The sequence below is a fragment of the Diuraphis noxia genome, unplaced genomic scaffold, assembly GCF_037042655.1.
Source record: "Diuraphis noxia isolate RWA-SAM2 unplaced genomic scaffold, SU_Dnox_SAM2 contig0002, whole genome shotgun sequence".
Lineage (NCBI taxonomy): Eukaryota > Metazoa > Arthropoda > Insecta > Hemiptera > Aphididae > Diuraphis > Diuraphis noxia.
Window position 1 is genome coordinate 25,306,104 of NW_028301712.1, and position 23,457 is coordinate 25,329,560.

General features: G+C 25.9%; 1 protein-coding gene across 1 annotated transcript in view; it reads right to left on the reverse strand.

The window, feature by feature from the left end:
* Positions 1 to 2,677: 2,677 nt before the first annotated feature.
* LOC107171217 (metal cation symporter ZIP8-like) overlaps positions 2,678 to 23,457 on the reverse strand; it is a 43,504-nt gene continuing 22,724 nt past the window's right edge. The window contains exons 7-9 of the mRNA XM_089220555.1: positions 23,006 to 23,190; positions 5,100 to 5,248; positions 2,678 to 4,622 (exon numbers count right to left, since the gene is read on the reverse strand). Coding sequence (XP_089076681.1) covers positions 5,102 to 5,248; positions 23,006 to 23,190 — 332 coding nt within the window. The 3' untranslated portion in view covers positions 2,678 to 4,622; positions 5,100 to 5,101. The remainder of the gene's footprint in view (positions 4,623 to 5,099; positions 5,249 to 23,005; positions 23,191 to 23,457) is intronic.

The following is a 23,457-nucleotide window of genomic DNA, read 5'->3' on the forward strand; positions in this document are numbered from 1 at the left end:
GGACCGCCAAACACAAAGAGAGTAAAATAAGACGACAACAATTTAAACAGCCGTTTTTTTGCTTCCGCCACTTCTTCGGGTAATAAAAACTCGACTAATTCCGAACTTTGTCGTGGTTTTATACATGCGGATATTCTAATCTCAAAGTTGGAAAATAAACTAATGAATGCTTTTTTTAACAAAGTATACGGGGCAATTAATTCCTAATGAGAGTACTCTTAGGAAAAATAACATGACAAAAATTTACCAGGAAACACCACTTAATTCTATTAAAAACATCATTCAAGATGGCCCTATATGGGTTTCGATCGACGAAGGAGTAGACGTCGAAGGTAGAATTGTCGGAAAATTAAGTGAAACCTTTTCCAAACCATTTTTATTAGATTGCGTACAGTTAGAAAAATGTAACCACAAAACCATAGCCAAACTATTTGACGGTTCGATGAATTATGGTCGAAAGGAGTGAAACACGAAAATGTATTATAGTTTTTAACTGATGCAACGCCATATATATGGTGAAATCCGCAGTTGCCATTAGTGTATTTTACCCAATAAGATGATTCACTTGACATGCTTCGCATAATGGACTTCATAGAATTGGAGAAACCATTAGAACTAAATTTTGTAAAGTAGACAGGTGAATTGCTGAGGTAAAAATAATATTACTATAATCATTAATTATCATTATATAATTGATGTTTTTTTTTCTAGCTATAATAGTATATAACATATATATAGCCAGAGAGTGTTATACAACATATAAAACCGAGATGCTGAAAGGGAGTCGGAATTAGTATTCTCAGAAGCATCAGTTTATTATTTCAATAGGTAACCACTTGAAAAAAGATTTTTTACTATGATTAGTGATTACAGGATAAAACAATTTTTTAGCCGCGACCGATGATCGGAAATGACAGCTAAGCGACAACTGACAACGAACTTGATATAATCAATGAGTGTAGTCTCCTGTCTGATGCGAACCGGAAGAAAATTGGTCGCCACCTGTTACTCATATACGCAAACGAGAATTCCTATACTGCTAAAAATATATGGAAAAAATTAATAATATTCAAATAAAAATCATTAAAATACAACTTTTATTTTTATTTTTTCCAATCTATTAATTGCTTTCGTTTTGGTAAAGTATTTATAAAAAATGTTATTTGTTTACGACGATAAACGCATTATATGCATTTCCACAATGTATAATTAGATACGTAAAATTAATGGTCTATATGATTACTATCCTATATGTTATTAATAAAGTTATCAACACTATATTATGTTATAATATATTGGTAAATTGTATTTAAAAAACAATCAATATAGTTTATGTATATGTACCTATAATATAATATAATATATATACAGTAGTTACTCGATAATTCAAAATTCAGGGGACCGAGTTAAAAATTCGATTTACCTACCTGGTGTTCGAATCATCGAGGGAAAAAAATTAATTCGAATTAAAGAGAGATGAAAAATTGTATTATTACGCTTATTACGTGTATTTTGACATTTATTTATTTTACGTAATATTATTATATTTTAAAATTATTAATTGATATTTATATTTATTATACATATTATTATATTGAAGTAAACCAAGCCATAAGACATTCTTTCAGACCGGGGTACTCATATTTTTGTTTTTTTGTCTGATCCGCGATGAATCAGGTGTTAATGTTGTAAGATAGTCATTTTGTTTAAGTATTGTTGAAAACGTAGAAGCTGGGACACCAAACGTAGAGCAACATCTTTTTTTTAACCTGCTTTTTATAGATTAGGTAAGTAAGATAAGATAACATTTATAAACTATGATAATATTTAACCACCGTCGATATTAGTTTCATTTTGAGCACGTTAAATAGATTATACATAATATATAACATATAATCGTGTTTAAAAAAATTCGAATTATAGAGGTTTGTGGAAAAAAAAATCAAATTGTAAAATGTACCTCACCGACATACATTTCGAATTATCGAGGGAACCGGAATACATGTATTTTTAACTAATTACAGAGGTTTCTCAGGGGACTTAGCGTTTAGTTCGGATTATGGAGTTTTTCGAATTATCGAATGACTACTGTATATACACCTTTTTTATTCCATAGAATAATATAGAAATTGCATTCGACCAGTCGATTGGAATTTTGATTACCATTACCTCTGATTTGAATAATTCTGAACTTCCGAGAAACGTGGAAACGAGTACCGACCTAAGGTTATACGTTTGTTCGCCAAAATACTGTTCCTGTAAACATGGTCCAATTCGGCCAAATCAGTAAGGGCCCGTATTACAATAGTTGAACTCCGGTTAAACCCCGAAATTCGGCAGGTAAAATCAGTAGTTCAAGCATAATCGAGGGTTAAACTATGATTGTAAAACGGGTCCTAAGCCACTCAGTTTCGATGGCCTGCTTACGTCTATTGATAATAATAATAAATGTTACATCAGAAAAAAAGAAATAATACGACAATTAAAGAGGAACTTGATGCTTTTTGCGCGTACGTCATTATTGCACAAGTTGGATAGGAACTGTTTGTTTGATAGCGATTAAATACTAAGTATTTAAAATAGTTCCATGCACGTTCAGGAATGAACTGCACTTACATTGATAAGCATATGATAATACGTAATTAAATTTAGCTAGAAAAAAGAAAATATTATTCAATAGCAAGTAACGTAATATAATGTTGATATACCTCTTAAACAATAAAACATTTAAAACAATATGATTTTTTTATAAGAATCAATACTAAAGTTCGTCCAAATATTTATCCAAATATTAAATAAATTTAAATATTATACTAATAAATGTTTTGATTGGCACAGTAGCTTCGCATTCTAAAAATGTTATTCTAAAATAATAATTAATACAAATAAATTAATAATACAAAATGCAGATATTAACTTAATTATACACTATACAGTTTATGTACATATTGTTAATAAAATACTAAATACAATATAAAACTTAAGTAATTATTTGAAAATTAAATACACTGCACATATATTAATCTAAATTCTAATCAATCTCACTAAATAACAGTTTTAGATGGAATATCTTAAAATTTAAAAATTCAAATTTACACGTAGGTACATTGAATTTTAAAAATATTATTCAATGCCATAAAATGCAAAATACTTTAAAATCAAATCAATACTTCAAATGATTATTTCTAAAAATAAAATTGATCGTATCAGTATTATACATACATATTAAGTTAAGATTCTTTTAAAATACTTTTCGATACCAGGATTAATGGGAAAATGAGATGAGCAGTAACTTAAAGTGAAATTTACAGTTTAGAATTCTTTGAAAGTTGTCAAAATTCTAAGCCACCAATGAATCTTTTATTGTTGTGAACGTTCAAGCCAGGATCTGACTAAATAGTAATATAATTTAATTATAATTTTGTAACGTATATAAAGCTAAAATTAAAATCAATTTAAAATTATCGAAAAAATTAAAATTTTTGGGTATATAAACTAAAAAGTAAAAGAGAGGTTTTGATGTATAAGATTTATTAAAAAAAAAACATTTTTTAAATATCAACTTGGACTGGTTAAACTGTTTAAATACAGTTAACGTCGTTTAATGAAACATTTCAAATTCCAAGGCAGTTTACTATAGCCATAAATTTTAAATTCAAAAACAAATCAAAAACTTTAATTTTAATACTAAAATGTTGTTAAAACGATATACATTTTGCAGAAAAGTTTTCTTTGTATGTTATTTTAATATGTGGTAGAACCTTTAGTTCAAGAAATACTTGATTGTCTATATATTTAAATGAACTTAACAAAAAAAAAAGAAAAAACACGCAATATAACACTCATAAACATATAAATAATAAATTAAAACATATAATCGATGGTTTTGGTTAATTATTAATTATTATTAATTTAATTTTAAATTTATTATTTTAGACAAATACCTTTTTTTTAAATATTCTTTAACGATTTAAAATGAAATTAAAATTATCTTAGTTCTAAAACGATCAAGTTATGGATTATAAAAATCATAATACCAAAGAAATGGTCTGTTTAAAAAAATCAAAGTTACAACCAGAATTATAATATACCGTAAAAATGTATTTACATAAATTATTTTCTATGTATATAAGGTATCTTAATACTTTAATAATACCTTAATACCTATACATTAATGATAATATAATAATATATTTTTTTTTTACATAACATTATAAAATAAAATAATTCTTTGTAATAATCAACGATTTTAGAAGTATGTTTAGTTGGATTAATATTGAATTTTAATAAATTTCACAAAACTACATCTAAGCAGTTTTACATAATAATATATACATAAATAAATAAAAAAATATATTAACGATTAAACTTGTAAAATATTATCGATGATTGACAACATGTTGACATGTATTATAATATTTATTACCTACTATTTTATTTAGGCAATCTTGAGTTTTTCTTATTGTTAGTTATTATGTTTAAAATTGAAGCAATACTATTGTATAATGAACATTGTAGTGACAATTAAAATATTATAAATAAGTCAAATTTAGTAAGACCCTCCACCAAACGCCAAAGGATAGAGCACGATAAATATTTATGATTTCTATGTATGAATGGATCTGAAAAAAAAATAAATGCATAAGATACAACATAATTCACTACGGTGTATGCATATTCACACAGCTATAATAGTGGTGTGTGGGGGTGTAGTGGCCGGGTGGATTCAGGCGTTGTTTGCGACGTTTGAACGTTTGAAACGGTTTGAAATCCTGTTATGGCCCATGACTCATGGGCGGCATCACTTTCCGGGCAGTTCACGCTGTCTGGAAAGAGAGGCTGCCGCCACCCTGCACTTGGGCATGGCAGAAATCTACGGGTGCCCATTTAAAAATTCTGCCAAAAAAACACTCACGTGTTCCCTCCACCACCGTTAAAAAACCTACAGTACCACCCCAATGGCCTATGTTACCGCAGGTTAACAAAAAAAAAAAAAAAAGTTGGGTGTGTCGTACTATATGGCCTATATAGACTATTAGCACGTGTTTTGATGAGAAATAAACGGACGTGAAAACGTTTTGATATTATTATTTTCTCACCACTAAATTTTCATGAAACCTGAAAACGTGATAATGTACATCAGAGTTGCACCGGTCAACATCCCAATGTTTTGCAATAGTAGGCCAGTGTATGCAGACGATTTGCTTTCAGTTAAGTTTTCATCGATCATACTCTTCATTTCTGGTGTCTAGAAAACAAAAATAGCAAACAAACGTTTCAAACAATATTCACTTGTGCTGTATGTTTTTACAATGCTCTTACAAATTACATTTTTAGAAGACATATTCAAAAGATCACATCCTAAACAAATATGAAAACTCCATTATCACATCACGCATCATCCATGCGATTCGTACGAACGGGCACGAAAAGACCCTTTTTTAAATAATTATAACCTTAAAGGGGATAACATGTTTAGACCCCTATATCTCCTCTCACCCCTCACCCCTTAACCGTCTAATTTTCTTAACACCACGGCGTTTAATTCCAATTTGTATATACACTGCAGTCTGTATTAACTTGTTAGCTTCGATAAGTATATATTGTTGTTTTATCTTTGTAATAAAAATATAATGCCCTAAGTACCTATATATTAGAGAACAACGTTAATAATAATAATTGTTAAGTATATAATACGAGTAGGTGCATCAATTATTGTATTTATCTATTGTTATTAAGCCATTTATCTTGTATATATTATGATGTACCTACCTATATATGTATACATAATGGACAACTCAAACACAACACTGTAGCCTGTAATTTTAATATAATATATGTATAATGCACTAACTCTGGCGTCAAACTATATAGCTCTCACAATTATAAAATAAAAATAATTTATTCCTTCGTGGTTAAATGTACCTGACTATAGACGGATTTTGGTATGTAAACGTATTCGTAAAATATAGTTTTTTGTTCTAATTTATACATCCTACAAATACGATGATACCTTTCAGTTACATTTTTTTATGCCTTTTTCCATTGTCGTTGTTATCATCTTGGGAAATGGTAGTAACAATAAATTATATCATACATTTACGATGACATGAAAATCGCAATGCAAAAGTCACGCGGGTGGGGAAGTCATGCGGAATCCCTTCCTGCTTAAGTTTCTGTGGAAAAGCCTATACCCACTGATCGACGACTTTTGAAGGTTTGCGAAATATATAAAAACGTGTGGCTTTTGAATGAGTTAATATTAGCGAATAAAATCGATTTGTCGTCCCCGTATGTTTAATATGATTTATCATGAAAAAAAACCACGAAAAACTGACTAAATGTACTTGACGGTATCTATATTGACATCCGCCTAAAATACCTTCTTATGATAAACGTTCACAAAACTTATGATTTGTATAAATTACATATATTTCAAACAATGAATATAAATTAACATTCATTTCATGAGATAATATTATTTTTCAATACATTTTTTTCTTGAAATTCATAACAACTGCAATAACGACACTTTTTTCTTTTTACGTCATCATAAGAGGGGATTGGAAATGGTGATTTTCTGTCTATGTCTAACACACATGAGGCATATGAATTTGTCGCAATGTCTACTATTGAGATCAACTCTCACATTTTTGGTTACTTCTTCCTAAATCCTAAAAAATGTCGTACTAAAAGAGGAGATATAATTTTAATTAAATCTTTGGATAAGTTAAAATTAAAAAATTAAAAATCTTGAAAGTTGATCTCACAAAATTTCAAATCTGTTTTTAGATTTCTTATCACTTCTCTAGATCAATCGCAAGTTGAAATGAAAACACTTCTTAATGATTATCTACATTCTACATGTGTATATATGTATATAAATGTAATTTTAATGTATTATAAACATTTCAATCCAACCATCGAATAGTGAAATTTAAGCACCATTTAATACTATACTTGGTTACATTTTAAGTACATACATTTATTAGTTATAAGATTCGTGTGTGAAACTTCAAAATTTATGATCAAATAATTGTATAAATCGGCATAACCAACAAAAATATAAACGTACATTTTGTTTTGTTACTAACTACCTAAATCTAAATAAAACTCCCTAAACAAACATAACGTCTCAAGCTGCCAAGTAAGTACGAGAGTATGCCAGTATAGTCATGGCAATACATTCACAAAGTACCTATAACCGGATGAAGTGTTCTGGGTAAATAAAAAAAACTGTTAAAACAACATCACTCAAAGTGTATTAAGGACGAGAGAACACATTTGTATAGCCTATCCTGCAGAACCATCAGCGTGCTATTTCTTTAAATTAAATTTCGAATTTTTAAAGATAGAATAACGATTATAACAATAAATCACTTCCACCTTTATTATCTTATTAGTTATTATAATAAATTAATTTTGATTTAGACTAGAGTTAATAAGTACTTGCCCAGTTGAGTCTTTGAGACCGGTAATAAATAATATTTCACACTTACTGTTAGATTTTAAATGTAAAGCTATTCTTATAACTATTCAGTAATCTAATAATAAAATATAAAAGTTGCTAAGTTTTGTTTGGTGTATGAATATATTACAAGATGCGTAAAGGCATCAAATATTATTTTATGTATTTTGTAATTAATAATTAAAATTATTCGTTATTATTAAAATACTACAAAAGATACAATAAATTATTAGTGTTATTAAGTTACCACGGTCTACCGATATGATCGTCTTGAAATTGTATTAATGTTTAATGAGATTTGTGTAAAACTTGATTTATGTTGAAAAATCTACGGCATTTTGTAATATGAACTTCTGTATCAAACCAGTCTAATCGTAGGACAGAACTTTAAAAGTTTAATAAATCAAAATATTCTCTATTTATCATAAAAGAAGTTTTAAATTTAATATCGATTTTTGAAAATATATTTTATTATATAACATAATCAATTAATTGTGTATTATTTTATTTAGAGAATACTAATTTAAAAAAGTTTACATTTTCTAAAATGATTTATGCTGTTCTTATTTATTTTAAAGAAATATTTTTACTTGAGAGAACATGATAACCACTGTGTTGTATCCATCTTTTTTAGCGAGTTATGAGTATTTTAAGATGTAAAATCTAATTACAATTTTTAAATACTCATAACTCCCTTTAAAATTAAAACATAATAAAAAGCATATGAGGTTGTTTAGATAAAAATCTTACGTTTAAATTTTATAAGTGGTCAATTCACTCTAAATTTAAACTAACAGAGCTACTCGTGTTCTGCTGAGCATAAAAAATGCTATATGTAACACATTTGTATAAGACGGAGACAACACATAATGCGCGTATCACGTCATTTTAAGTTAAAGAGTTTTTTTTTTCATTTATAGTAGAAGGTTATTTTAGTATAATACCATTCCGCATTCTGCAGTTTCAGATTTTGAAATTCTGAAATGAAAATGGTATCGCAATCAAATTTAATATTATGATAAATTTATATTTTAAATAGAAAATGGACATTGGTTGACCTAACCAAAAGTGTGAAGAGTTTGTTGTCATACTTCAATTGATAACGCCAATTTTTCGATCACGTAAACACTCGATCCTACGATCAGAAAAATACTGAAGATCTCAATCGTACACATTTAAAAAAAAAAAAAAACAATTTGTTTTCAAAATATTGAGAAAAAATATCAATGATAACAGAAATAACATACGAAAATGTTTTATTTGAAAATGAAAATAATTTAATAGCAATATTACTTAATTTTAGGTTTCTAAAGATATTATCGAATAGGTAGAACAAAAGTGTTAATATCTCCCTTATTGTATCCGTCCATTAGTGGTCAGTGGATCAGTGCATAGTTACAATTGTTGATAAAATATAATATTCTTCATTTTAATTTATTTACTGTCCATTTGTCCGTAGTTGCTATACAGAATTGTATTTAGAAATATAATTAATATTTTGGTATTTTATTGCATTATTGTACTAAAATACGTTTTAAAACCGAGGATTTAGCATGCTACTTAGTTAGCTTTCCTAACTTGTTTAATGTCTAAACATAAGTTTAGACTTTAGAGCCCCTTAGATTCCAATTGTGACCGTTCGTTAGTTACCTAATAATCGTGTCCGTAGGTACATAATTATAATTGTTTATATTTAGATCTTAAAATTAATTAATTTCTTTAACATGTATAAAATAGAATTAAAATTTAATTTATTGCGTTGTGTTAAAATACGTTTAGAAGCCCGCAGAATGAGCTTTCCTATCTAATAATTTTACATTTACCTATATTCAGTTAATTAGTTAAGAATATTATTTCTAATAAATGTATTATTTAATTTTCAAAGATATTGAACATAACAATAGTTTAAAATTTGTATTCTGTTTAACTAACAAACCAATTAAAACGATTGAAATTGTGAAAAATGTTAATATAAAATAAATTCGAAAAGTCCCTTTTTAAATAGGTAGTAAAAATACCTTTTGTACATTGTTTTTTTCATTTATTAAATTAACAAACTAACTATGAAATTTAAATACTACAATGTATGTATACTAGTGTAATCATTATGATTGATTATACGTTATGGTATTTTATTTTAATACAGTCTGTTATTTGTGACCATTTTCCGATGGCTTATTTATTCCATTTTAATTTGATTATTTTGATTTCCCATGACGGTACATCAAATACATTCTAAAAGCTCGACCACTTGAATAAAATCTCATTTACTATATACTAATTAAAATCTATAAAAGCTTTTTTTCTCCTACATAAAATAAATAATAATCCCAATGTTAAATCACATAATATAATAATATATACTATCTCGAATGTATCAGATTATTTTAGTTATATATTAACACATTAAAATTCAAAATTTGCAAATATGGGCCAAACACATTTTTATATTTGTATTTGAAAGTACATGTATTTCACCATACTGTGTACTATGTAGTGTCTATCAGTTCACATTATTAAATATTTCCGATTTTGTTTCGTGTTCAAACTTTTATTATAAATTATTCAAATAGAACTTGTTTTATCTTTTTTTTTCAATGAATAATTTTACTAACTTTGAAATATACGCCCAAATTCTAGGCATTGTCAATACATTATTAATTTGGTTCTAAAAATATTTAGGGTTCTTATTTAGGTATAATATAAATAGTAGATTAAAGATTCTAATTTGGTAATCAATATTTATGAGAGTTGAAACAAAAGGTTTTAATTTACATTACAATCGGTAGACCTAACTTTAAAAACTAATTTAAAAGCACTTTATAACCTTGTTGTCTTATTATAATCGCTCTTTAATATATATACATATATACATAATAATATGTACAACATGTTTTTTAAAACGAGTAATATAAAAAAAACATGCATACTCCTAAGATGTAAAACATTTTTCTGAATGATATATAAAATAAAACTTAATTCCGAAATAAATTATCGGAAAAAATATCAACCACATTTTTAAAAGCTCAATTATAAGACTTAAGTCTTGGTGATTTAACCACGGCCCACGGATAAAATACGGCTCTCCAAAGTCTTTTCTTTTTGGGTCCTCCTTACAAAACAAATAATTATTAAGTGAAAAAAATTAAAAGAAAAGTAAATAGGTGGTTTATGGCACGGTGACACTACTAATCTATACGTATTCTATAATGTGATAACTTGTATATATTAAATGTATATTATTATTATATGTTTGTTATAAAATTAATTACGAATACCGGAATACTCGAATACATTTTTTCTTTTGGCGGCCGCTCAATCGTTTTTGGATGTGTAAACTGGTCAGCAAACTACAGTCGAATTCACTTATAATGATTTTTCAAGTGACGTAAAGAATCAGATCGTTATATCCGAGCTTCCTTGTAACCGGAAGACAAAAAAATGTATTTATTTAACTACCTATTGATTTTTTTTTTTAGTCACAAGAACCGTGAGTAGATCTTAAGATAAATATAACTCCACTGCAAGTTTTTCCTTTAAAACGCAATATTTGAGGTGGCGTAAAACAAAAAAATAATTAAGTTTCATCAACATTATAAATGTCAGGATCGGTATAATTTTTACACAAATTAGGCCAAATGTGCTCCAGTCAATTTTTCAAAACACCAACAGGAATGCTGATTAACCACTTATTTTTCCAAAAATTATATTGTGTCTATGGAGAAAACGGGCGATTCAAGAAAAAGTACATTAAAAATCTGTCTTATTAAAACATTTTCAGAATTAAGTTGCTTTTTCTCGGAGTCGGAGTATTAGACCTTTTATTAAAATGTTTTTAGATCGTTGAATTTTGAATCAATCCAGAAGAGCCTGTTTCACGTCTTGATGTTGGTGAGATTTTATTCTTTTTTAATAGATATGACGCTTATTAAAAAAACATTTTTTATTTGGTCTTTTAATTTCCATATGATGGACAGGGAAGATTGACTGATTCTCAGCTCTTGGCAAAAATCTTTATTAGAAACACCATTTTCAAGACGTTCTAAATTATTTTCACTTGTTCAGCGATAGAAAAACAACGACTTCTTTTATTCGACATTTCTAAAATAAACGGCAACGTGATCCGTGTAGGATTGAAATTAAAACGATGACTAAAATAGTGAAACACATATTATTATGTCCAATAATTATACACGTCCAAGTATATATGTTAAAGATTAGATAATGAAGTATCATACCGGAAATTAAGATAATTTGACCTATTATTATAGGCGAATAAAATAAGCAATTTTTTTAAAATAACATCGTTAAATTCAAATCATCGCTGTTAATCACTAATTACTGATATTTTAATATTATACCAAAATTAGATATAAAACTAAACAAATGTATGATTGGAAATATTGAAATTTTACCCGGAATACCATTTTATAAGGTATCGTTAAAAACTAATTAGACTGTATACAAGGTTAGTCCATCTTGACTTAAGTAATAATATAGTTTTACAAATGAATATAATATTTACTGATTACTAATTTGGTGAGATAAATATAGTCAAATTCATATCTTTAAATTCTGAACAAAGACATAAATGTATGATTTTTTTATTTAAATTTCAAATTTCAAATTTATTATGAAAATCGATTTTCATATTAAGTTGTTATTCAAAAACAAATAACCGTAGATTCTTGTTCTTTGAGAAACTTAAAATATTAACATTTTATAGAATTTACTCAAATAATTTTATATACGATACTGATGGCCTAGTTGTCGATGTATATTTCAGATCAATAAAAAAAAAAATTTTCATATACATATATAGTAGATATATAATATTCAAATATTTTGAATAAATTTGAGATATTTATAGACATGTGAATTTTTTCAATAATTAAAGTCTAAATCATGAAAAATTGAAAATTATTTTAAAGTTAAAAATGTATTACAATTTTGAATTTGTTTATCTAAGTCATAAAAAATAACAACACAATTTCTCATAAGTAGATCATACTGGAAATTAAAAATTTATGTACAGAACTTTTTATAAATATTTAAAGTTCGAATTTGAATGAAATTATAAGATATAATGTAAATGAAAATTGATAATTTTAGTTATTCTTTTGTAAATATTTAAATATATTTTTCATTGGAGTTTTGAAAGTTGTTCGTGTAGTATTGTATTACATATAAACACGATGCCACAGTTACATTTAAAAAATATTTATACTATATTTACGATATAACCCAATGATATCACATTATACCACGAACCTACAATTTACACTGCTCTACGGAAGTCGGTATATTGACTTCAACTTTTATAACAATAATACTAAATGATATAAAATAAATATATTTATAGGATATTGTATAATTGATTTATAATATTTATCATTTGTTTTCCCATTAGTATAGTATGGAATGTTCAACTAAATAAAATAAAAAATATATAATAATATTTAATTAATAATTACTGCGATACTTGATTTAACATGCCTAATATAATTATTGATATTAATTTCTGAATCAATAACACTTATCGTAGAAAGGCGTAAGTTCATAGAATTAGTTTAAATATTTTGAAAAATTCATTTTGAATAGAAAATGATAATATTATATGAAGTGAAGAAAGGTTTAAGGTTTATTGGTTCGTTATGTATTTTTTTTTTTTTTTTTTTTTTGTTAAATACAAAAGTTTAAAATCTAAAATATTTAGAAGAAAATCGTTTAATTTTTTTTAATTTAAGTATCTAATTTTGCCAACAGTTTTTTTATCCATTAGGAATAATATTTTTTGAACAATAATAAAACGGGTAACAAAAATCGGTATGAATCATTATTATATGTTTGAACATTCAATGTTGGATTGATATTTCAAACTCTCATAAAGTCATAAACAATCTACCTATTTGTCTTTACAGTTTACACTAAAATTTAACTTTATAAATTTCAGTAAAAAACAAATTAACTATATAAAGATTTTTATATTAAATATTCATGTCTTGGTTAGCAAAGTTAAAAATATTATGAATTGTTAGTATTTATTAAGTAAGCTACCTATGTGAGATTTTATATTTAAGACGTATATTATATAAAATCTATATTTAGTTTTATACCTACAAATATATTTTTATTCAAGTAAAATATTTAACATTTGGATTGACTTAAGTCTTAAATAGGTAAAGTCATATTAAATTATTAACTTATAATATGTGTTTGGAACATTTTATAAATAAATGTAAAGTTATAATTTTGATTATTAAATCAATTAGTCGTGGACCGTGGTGCAGAACTTAATATCATTATCTCTGATTAGTTTAATGAGTGTTTGTTGTATCTTGTATAATTCGTGTAGTGAATACCTTAAATTGTGTTCATATTAATTTTGTAAATTTATGATTATAATTTTATAAATTATTGTGCGATATTTTTTTAAATTCAACGCTATTATACTATTAAAAATTAAAATTTATCAACATATTACATGTTACAACAAGTTAGTTTTAAATAAATAACAATAACAACAATAACAATAGCAATTTAATTTAGAGTTATATATATAATAAATATACTGTGTGTTTGTGTGTGTGTGTTATGGAGTAGGAGTTATAGGGAGTGTTATTTTGTTTATTAGGGATGTTATAACAGTAAGAAGGGGTTTAAGTAATTTATATTTTAAAAACTCTGAGTATATGGATTTTAGTTATGTATTCAAACAATAAATAATTAAATATTCTAATTTCCTGTAGTTTAATTTTTTGTAAAGCTGCAGTGAGATACATTTGGTCCCTAAAGTTTGTTCAATGTATAGTACATACTATATATTCAATTTGATTTCAGAAACTACCCCAAAATTTTTGAAGATTAAAACATTTTTTTAATACACCTAAAGGCGATGTTAGACTCAAAAATAAGAAACTCATAATTTTAAAAGTAATACATTTATCACTCTCCACAGAATCCAAAATAAATAAATAAAACGAAAAATCTATTGTTAATCAAATAAAAAAACTTCGACAATCTCAAGACTAAAATGCTAAGGATGAAAAAATGTGTAGTGAAAAATTCTATTGCTGTAGTAACCAGGCCCTATTTTTATGGGCACCGCGATACACAATGTGCATCACCAATATTGGTACAAGTGTGCACAGCGATTTGAACGTGTGTGCACTACGGTCTACAAACAAAAATTACATAATATGCTAGCTACTAGAAAATATAAGTATTTCCTGAATTTTGTTGTTTCATTTGATTGCATTATTAAATTATTATGTAAAACATTGCTTTTTCTAAGATAGTAGTGCATACAATTTTTATTTAAAGCAGTAAAAGTAAGTGTGCTGTCCGAAATTTTATAAATAATTGGGCCTGGTGGTAACGATTGTGTAAGATAATATGTTAAATACTCTTTTGTGATTTAAAATGACTAGAAACGAAATCCGATTAAACAAAACGTTTAGGAAAGTTTAAAATGTAAGACAAAAAAGAAATAGGATGTATAAAAATAAAAAGATAAAAGATAATACTTTTGAAATAGTGTTTTACATCGTAAATCGTGAGCAGACTGACATTTCCATTGGCAAAATTGCATGGTAGCTCAGAAAAAAAACAATGACAGATTTGCATTTGGAATGACCCCAAAAAAAGATGGAGACCAATTATTATGTATTATGTATTATTCATTGATTTTAAATTGAAACGGATTTTCCTGTCACTTGTGATTTTATTTTTCCTGGATTCAAGATGAATCAACCATGACGTACCTATACGGTATATCTACAATCTACATAAGTAGTTATTTTTGATTTCTAAGTTAAGCTTATGATATTTATTCAGTTTAAATAAACAACCTACAAAATAGTAGGTATAAGACCAAGTATAGTATACCATTATCTCAATAATATAAAATATTATTATGATAGATTCTAAATTAAATGAGACGAACATTATACCTATGCAAAATAAAAGTATGACTTTTGGTGTAGTCATGTAGTATCTTTATAATACGATATAGAAATAACGATATATATAAAAAAAAAACGATTGAGTATAAAAACAGAAACCACAAATTGATAATATAATATTGTTAATTTATTTAACCTGCAAATAGTATAAATTATAACGAATGCAAAACGATTTAGGAAATCGTAAGATCCGATGCCAATACCAATAATAATATCAGGGTGTTTTTTTTTTTAATGACAAAATTCATAAAACAATATGATGATGGCTGCAACAGTGATATAATATAGGCGGACGCTGGATTTGATTTTAGAAGGAGTTTTGTTCTAATACATTTTTTAATAGAATTGAAGTCTGAAAGAGTTTATTTATTATGTGTTCTACAAGATTCAGCTTTTAGATCTGTAAATTTTTCAGTGCAGAGGGAAGACTATACAATTTACCATAAATATTTTATTTTGTATTTTGTCCAATTAACCAAAAATAATTGTTATTACGAGATAATAGTCACGCTAATTTATAGCCAGCCCCTCCTCCCCTAAAAAAAAAACAATAAAAGAATCAACCAAATTGCCAAGCTTGTAAATTGTAATACATATGTTATACCTATATACAGACAGTGCGCTAGTCAAAAACTCTGCATTATTATAGTTATAAATGTAAATAACAAATATCACAATATTTCAACAGTTGATATCATAATACAGATAAAAACGGTACAATGATTTCGATGCAACCCTACTTTGTATATATAACATAAATACATAATTTGTTGAATAATATCTTTTGCACGTCTTTGTTATTTACCCAGGAATGTTAACCTATATTTTATTATGTATTTATAAGTTTTAAATGACATAGCAGTAACTGCTGTAAGTGTGTAACTACGACGAGTACATCCCGTAAAGGGTTGGGGGTGGACGGCGGGAAGGTTAGGTTGAGCTGCCGATTCAATCCGACTTAACGTACTGGAAAAGGTCGGCGTTGATAATTTATTTAAGGCCAGTGCACAATCAAAAAATAAAAATGCGCTATTCCGAAGACAGTGAGTATATTGTGCTCGATCACATAATGCATACATATATAAATAATATACGTTTAAAAATACACTTTTAGTTGCATAATATAATGCTATATATAAATAACAAGTATCTACGCATATAGGTATATAATTTTATAAATATATTTTTATAAAGTCGAGGAACATTTTTGTTCAAATCTCTTATTTATTTTTTTCACAAGTCACATTACTGCTCTGTTATGACCGCTTAAATGTTGGGATCATCACTAAATTAAAAGGTAGTTATTAATTAATCCTGATAATTCGACGTGATTTGTACGGTTGAGTACTCCGTCAACTCGAACTCGAGTAATATAAATTATTACGGACGCGGCAGACGATTTACTGAATATTATGTTTATACATATTACGAAGTTCATACATCAAAATAATATCAATAAAAATGAGAAGTATTCTCGATGCTCTCTGAAGATTGAAGGTAATGATCTTATCAATCATTGTTAATTTTTAAGTACCTATGTATTTTATAAATTCGATGAACAATATAATATGGATTCTTACTGCTTGTATATATTTAAACCACATATCAATAATAATATCGAATCAACATTTTTAGGCTATAAAATATTCACATTATACATTTTTACTAACAAAGGTTGCATTTATTTAAACCTGCGCAATTCACATGGCCAACAATAGATGTGTACTTAAATAAGTAATGTTCAAACGATAATTTACGGTGAACTGCACAAGCGTATTGATAAAATTCAATATAACTTCATCCGCGATAATAACATTGAACAAGAAATTTAATCAAAATAAGATTACAGACCCACAACTCTTATATAGTTATACCTACACAATATTATTATATTATGTTAGTAAAATATTTCTTATGGAATTGAATTCATTTAGAGTTATTAAAATTAATGTCATTATTACAAACCAATGTTAACAGCTTATCAAACAAAACGTTTACAAAATATTAATAAAGCACATCAATGTAAAACAATTACCTATTTATTATTCAGAGTAGTTAGAGTTATGTATGTCTCACTAACTTAATATGTGCATGTATTTAATTAAAACCATTAAGAATTTTAGATTAAACTTTCGATAGGCGCCTAGATTTTAGATAATATTTTAGCAAAAATATCTTTTTAAATGTTGTATATTGCATTCTTTACTTATCAAACATTTTAATGTTTTTTTCACTTCCTATTTATATGTTTTATAACCAAAGAATTTCATTTTTACACCCTTTATGTTGAGCTATTTTATCAATAGGTAAATGACATGACTGATCAAGTTGTATTGTTTTGATAATATTTTATCCAAAGATTCTCTTTAGATAGTTTTATTAATTTATTTAAGTAAGGTTATAACAAATTTGTAAGGAAGTACGATTTTTAAGTATTTCATATGAATACAGATAATAATTTATTTACTAATGGGCTCTGATACTAATATTTAAAAAGTAAAATAAATGTTTTAAAATATAAATTAAACCTACCAAACTTATAAAATACTTGATAAACATTCCTCGAGTCAATAAATAAATAATATTCAACTTTAGTTTAAATTGTATAACACACAACAATTTTTTTTTAACGAAAACTAATAGTAATCATTTAACACTACACTTCTGCAAACCATGACATAATATAACTCAACAAAACACACAAAATAAAAATAATAATATGTCTATCTATGTGTATGGACACTGTATACAAAAATTAACATTTCCATTTTGTTATTGATTAAACCATTTTTTTAAATCAGACGAAAATCAAGAGAATGTTAAAATTTTAAAATAGTGTAAACAATCATAAAAGGTAAGTTAAGGGTTAAGTTATTTAGACAAACGTCGTCATAATATAAAGAGGTTAGGTATATCGTTTTGAAATAAAATACCAGTGTACCGGAAAGTTATAAATAATTTTCTAACCATTGTTTCATATATTGTTTAACACCCCTCAATAAGCACTACTGATTAAAGGTAAAAAAAGTTTTTATTTTATCTTTTTTTTTCATTTTCTCAGAACAACCCTTAAGTACCTTAAGTACCTATACAACAACAATTTTACGTTTGAAATGTTGAAAAACTTCAATAGAGGTTGAAAAATGAAAACCCATTGTTATAACATTAAATCCTCAGTCTTTACACATTTATAGACAGTATATACGATGTTGAGTATTCTCTTATTTATACAAACTAAATTTAAGTAAATCTCATTCTACTTTTCTAAATATTTTACAAGGTGTCTTTAACATAAGGAAAAACAATTTATTCTCCTCAAACGAAACTTAAACGAAAATTGCATGCGAATAATATTTTAATTGTACCCATATATATGTGTATACACAGCCATTATTTTACTTGATTTTCAACTATTCATTTTATAGCAACAAATTCCTGAATTATGGTTGGTAATTAAAGTATAAAATTTAATCAATGGGTGTTTCAGTGTTTGTGATGATGCACCATAGAAAGTTTTACAACTAAAACCAAATCCCCATTAAACTACCTACTCAAAGGAACAAACTTATAACTCCTGATAATATATTTTAGATTAAAGGTTAGTTAAATTTTATTTTAAGACTGATACATTAAAATTGATATAGTACAGTAACGTACACTAAAACAACGCAATAAATTTTATTAGTTAAAAATGCCTTAAAATATACAATAATATTGTGTAGTATTTTTATTCATTTATATTATATCACTCAGTACCCAGTAGCTAGGCATTTGAACGAGAAAATAAATAAACGTACACGTTATAATAATTTAAAAAGTAAAAAAGCAATAGTGTATACATTTCGTAGCAATCAAAATAATGTCAACCAAGCATGTAACAAAATAAAGCCCACGGACTCGGGGTAATCTACGTTTTATATTTGCTGAACAAATTAATAACGACGAATAGTATTGGTTCAATGTAATTTTTCTTAAAAACAAAACTAGTATTTTTGCAAGCTAATAAGTATGTATTATTTAAAGTAATAAAATAATATCATTCGAGTTTTCTAGATAAATTTGTTTCATCCAATTTTATAAATACCTACACAATTTTTATTAATGTTGAATAACTTCAGTTAAATTGTAAATAGTGCATTTGTTTTATTGATCAACGTTTTTATGCTTAAATATATTTTAGTGTTTATTAAGTCTTTATCATATGATCTATCAGAAACTCAGCTTATGTTGTGAATAAAGAAGTTTATATACTAATACAATGACGCTTTGTTTTATCGAATTATATAGACCGTAAAAAAACAAATGTTTCATTATTATTTTTAATATGATTGATTATTGAATATATCAAAATATATGTTAATATATCATATCAGTTAAGATACAAGATTTCTATTGAGAAGAGTAAATACATGTGTATGTATAATGGAAAAATGCCAACAGGCTGCATAAAAACCCATGAGGAATTCAGTAATATTTAGGGTAGCCGAATTTTATACATACCAAGAGTTTAATATAATAATATATCGTCAGCAGTTTTTTAACCCAAGAATAACAAGAGCAGCTTTTTTTCAATATTGAATTTTATTTTGAAACCATTGAATTTATTTAATTATTTAATATTTAATGAGGCTGATATATTATTATGAAAAAAAAATAAGTGAATACAATTTCTAAAAATATATAAACAAACACAAACTTTTTTAAATAAATTGATGTAATATTAAAATTCAGATTAGATTAAAATAACATTACAAATATGTGTAAAACTGTGTTATGTATAACTTACTTAATATTTTAAGCAATATGACAATTAGGGATTGGATTTCAATGCAAAGTGCGCCCTTTTTTATTGATCATAGACAATACTTTCCAAATATAAAATTCGTTTCATATAACAAGTGTTTCAAAGCTAAACATTTTATTTTGCATTTTTTTGCATATTTCGGCGTTTTTATGTTTTGAGAGCATTTTTATGGTTTTTAATGCATATTTGTTCAATATACTATACCAATTTAGCGTATTTATTAATATATATTTTAGTATCTATGTTGTGTATTAGAATAAATAATATTGCCTCAAAACATATATGCGTGTCAATATCATAGCAGCATCAAGTCAATTTTTCCAATTTTATTTTTTCAATAAAATAATAAATTCCAAATTAAAATAACAAATTGTATGAAAAATAAATATAATGGCATTTTAGATTCTGAGCGGAGCTCATCATCTTACCATATGATGTGTGTGTTTTTTTTTTTTGTGTCTGTCATCACGTTTTGGGGCAGTAAAAATACTTCGATTTTTGACTTCAGTACCTCGTTCGATCAGAAAGTGAATATAGTTGGTACTTTGGGATGTTTATATAAGTATATTCTATCCACCATGCAATTTTCAAAAATTTTCGACTTAAGTTGAACTATTCATAGGCATTTGAAATTTTCGATCAAAATTAGTTTTTTAAAAATTAATATTGATAAAAATTTATTTGTTAGGCAGAAAAGCTTGAAAATTTAATACAAGGCTCTTAACATATTGTTACAATAGCAGTTGAAAAATAAAAGAAATTCATAGTCACAATTTTTTTTAATAAGCATTCAAAGTTTGAATTTTGACAAAATACGTAAAAATCACAAAAATTCACAAAATATTTTAAGCTAGAAATTCATAAAATATTTCTTTTTAAATCTAAGATTTGAAAATTTAATACAAGATTCTTTAAAAGTTTTTCAATCTTTATCACAGATAAAAAGTCTACCGGAAATTCAAATAAAATTTTCATGAGCATTTGCAATTTAAATTTTTACAACATTGGATTTTCACTTTTAGCGATTTCCTTATTTTGGCGTAACTCTAAGACAAATGACGCAGATACTTGACATTTTTACTGAATGCTTATACAGGTATTTTCTATATTTGATAAAATTTTCAAAATATTTAGATTTGTTTTGAGCTGTTTACTGACATTTTAATTTTTCAACTTTTTAAATTTTTTTTTTCTATAAATATCGATAAAAATTTATTTGTTCGGTAGAAAAGCTTGAAAATTTAATACAAGGCTTCTTACACATTTTCACAATAGCAATTAAAAAATATTAAAAATACGTAGGCAAGATTTTTTTTTATAAGCTTTTAAATTTCAAATTTTGACTAAATACGTAAAAATTACGACACTGTTCAAATTATCTCATATAGAAATTCATAAAAGTTTTTATTTTTAAATCTAAGATTTGAAAATTAAATACAAGGCTCCTAACATATTTTTAAAATAACAGTTAAAAAATAAAAGAAATACATAGTCACAATTTTATTTTACAAGCATTCAAAGTTTGAATTTTGACAAACATATGTAATGTATCACGAAAATTCGCAAATTATTTCAAACTAGAAATTCATAAAAATTTTTCTTTTTAAATCTAAGATTTGAAAATTTTTAATAATCTATAATATATCCTAGACAGATAAACCGTCTTCGCTCAGAATCGTTTTTCGTATACAATGATATAATATCATTGGATTCAAATTTAATTCCATCCGTTACAGTAACCCACTTGTAACCTACTGTTCAGCAGAGCGACATCCACGACTTACCCGCCTTTTTAAGGTTATTTTTGAGGTAAAATACATTTTTGGCTACTTTTTAGAGCATATTTTTATGGTTTTAACTTTTTAAGCGCATTTAAATCCGGGCCCTAATGATAATGATTGTAGATTTTTATGGAATCTAATACAATCAATAATTAGGATATTTTTTTTTCAGAAATGATTGAACAATATTTAGACCATTCAATAAATTGTTTAGTATTATTCATGTGATATGTAATTTCGTATTATTATAATATAGTGAATAGTTAACGAGGTGTCGTAAAAAGGGTATTTTTCACTAACATATACATTTCTAAAACTTGATAATTTGTTAAACATTTTATCGGTTATCTACTTTAAATATTTAAAAATTAGTATTCCTAAAAATAAAAAATTTGAATTAATGCGTACAACTCACTATTTAATATTTTGATGTAGCTAATAAAATAAGCTCCCAAGTAAACTAATGCCTGTAGATTGTATAATAATATTAATGTGAAAATTTTACAAAATACAAACAAAAATATTATTAATGTAGTTTCTATCTCGGTAAGTGGTTACGTATACAATACTATAATGTACCTAAAAAAATTCAAAAAATTTTGCTATGTTTGCAATAATTGTAATTAAATTATAATAATATTTCAATAAATATTGCAATTAATTTTATATTTCATGTCCATATACGAAAATATAATTTATGCAATTTGGGTCAACACAATATTATTTTATGTTTTTACAAGTAAAGGTTTTTAGAATTGCCTAATTCCCTAAAGAATATTGAAATTGAATAGTGCAAACATAATAACACAACTAAAATAATTAATCTCAATTAATTTGTCATGAAAACATTGTTTTTTATTATCGTGTTTGGAATAATGATGATAATTATTTATAATTACTGTGGTCTATTTATATTTAAATGAAGTTTCAAACGTTCGATTTATCGAATTCATTTTAATTAAGATTATTTACGTAATAATTAACTTACCAAATGTGTTAATGTAATGAACAAGAACAGTCCACCGGCGAAAGAGAACACAAACCCAGAATATTCCATATTTCCCAAACAAATACCAATGACCAAACCTATAAATGCTGTACAGGCTGACAGGAAATTAAATGACAAAGCACGACGGAACGACATACCGGACTGAATTAGTATAGCGAAATCTCCTAAAAAATAATACACTTATTTAATAAAAATATACAATATGTAACAGCACAATCATTATTTTCATATTTTCGGTTATTTTTACCGAATTGAAGAATATTATATTGGTTTTATATGTGATAATTTTTCGAAAAACACTCCGGTGCATTACAAATATCTAACTAAAATTAATTTTTTAACAACTATTTATGAATTGGTAATCGCAAAAAGTGCTCAACATGATGCAACTTTTAACTATTGTTAAAATTGTATATCATATTCAAAAACTA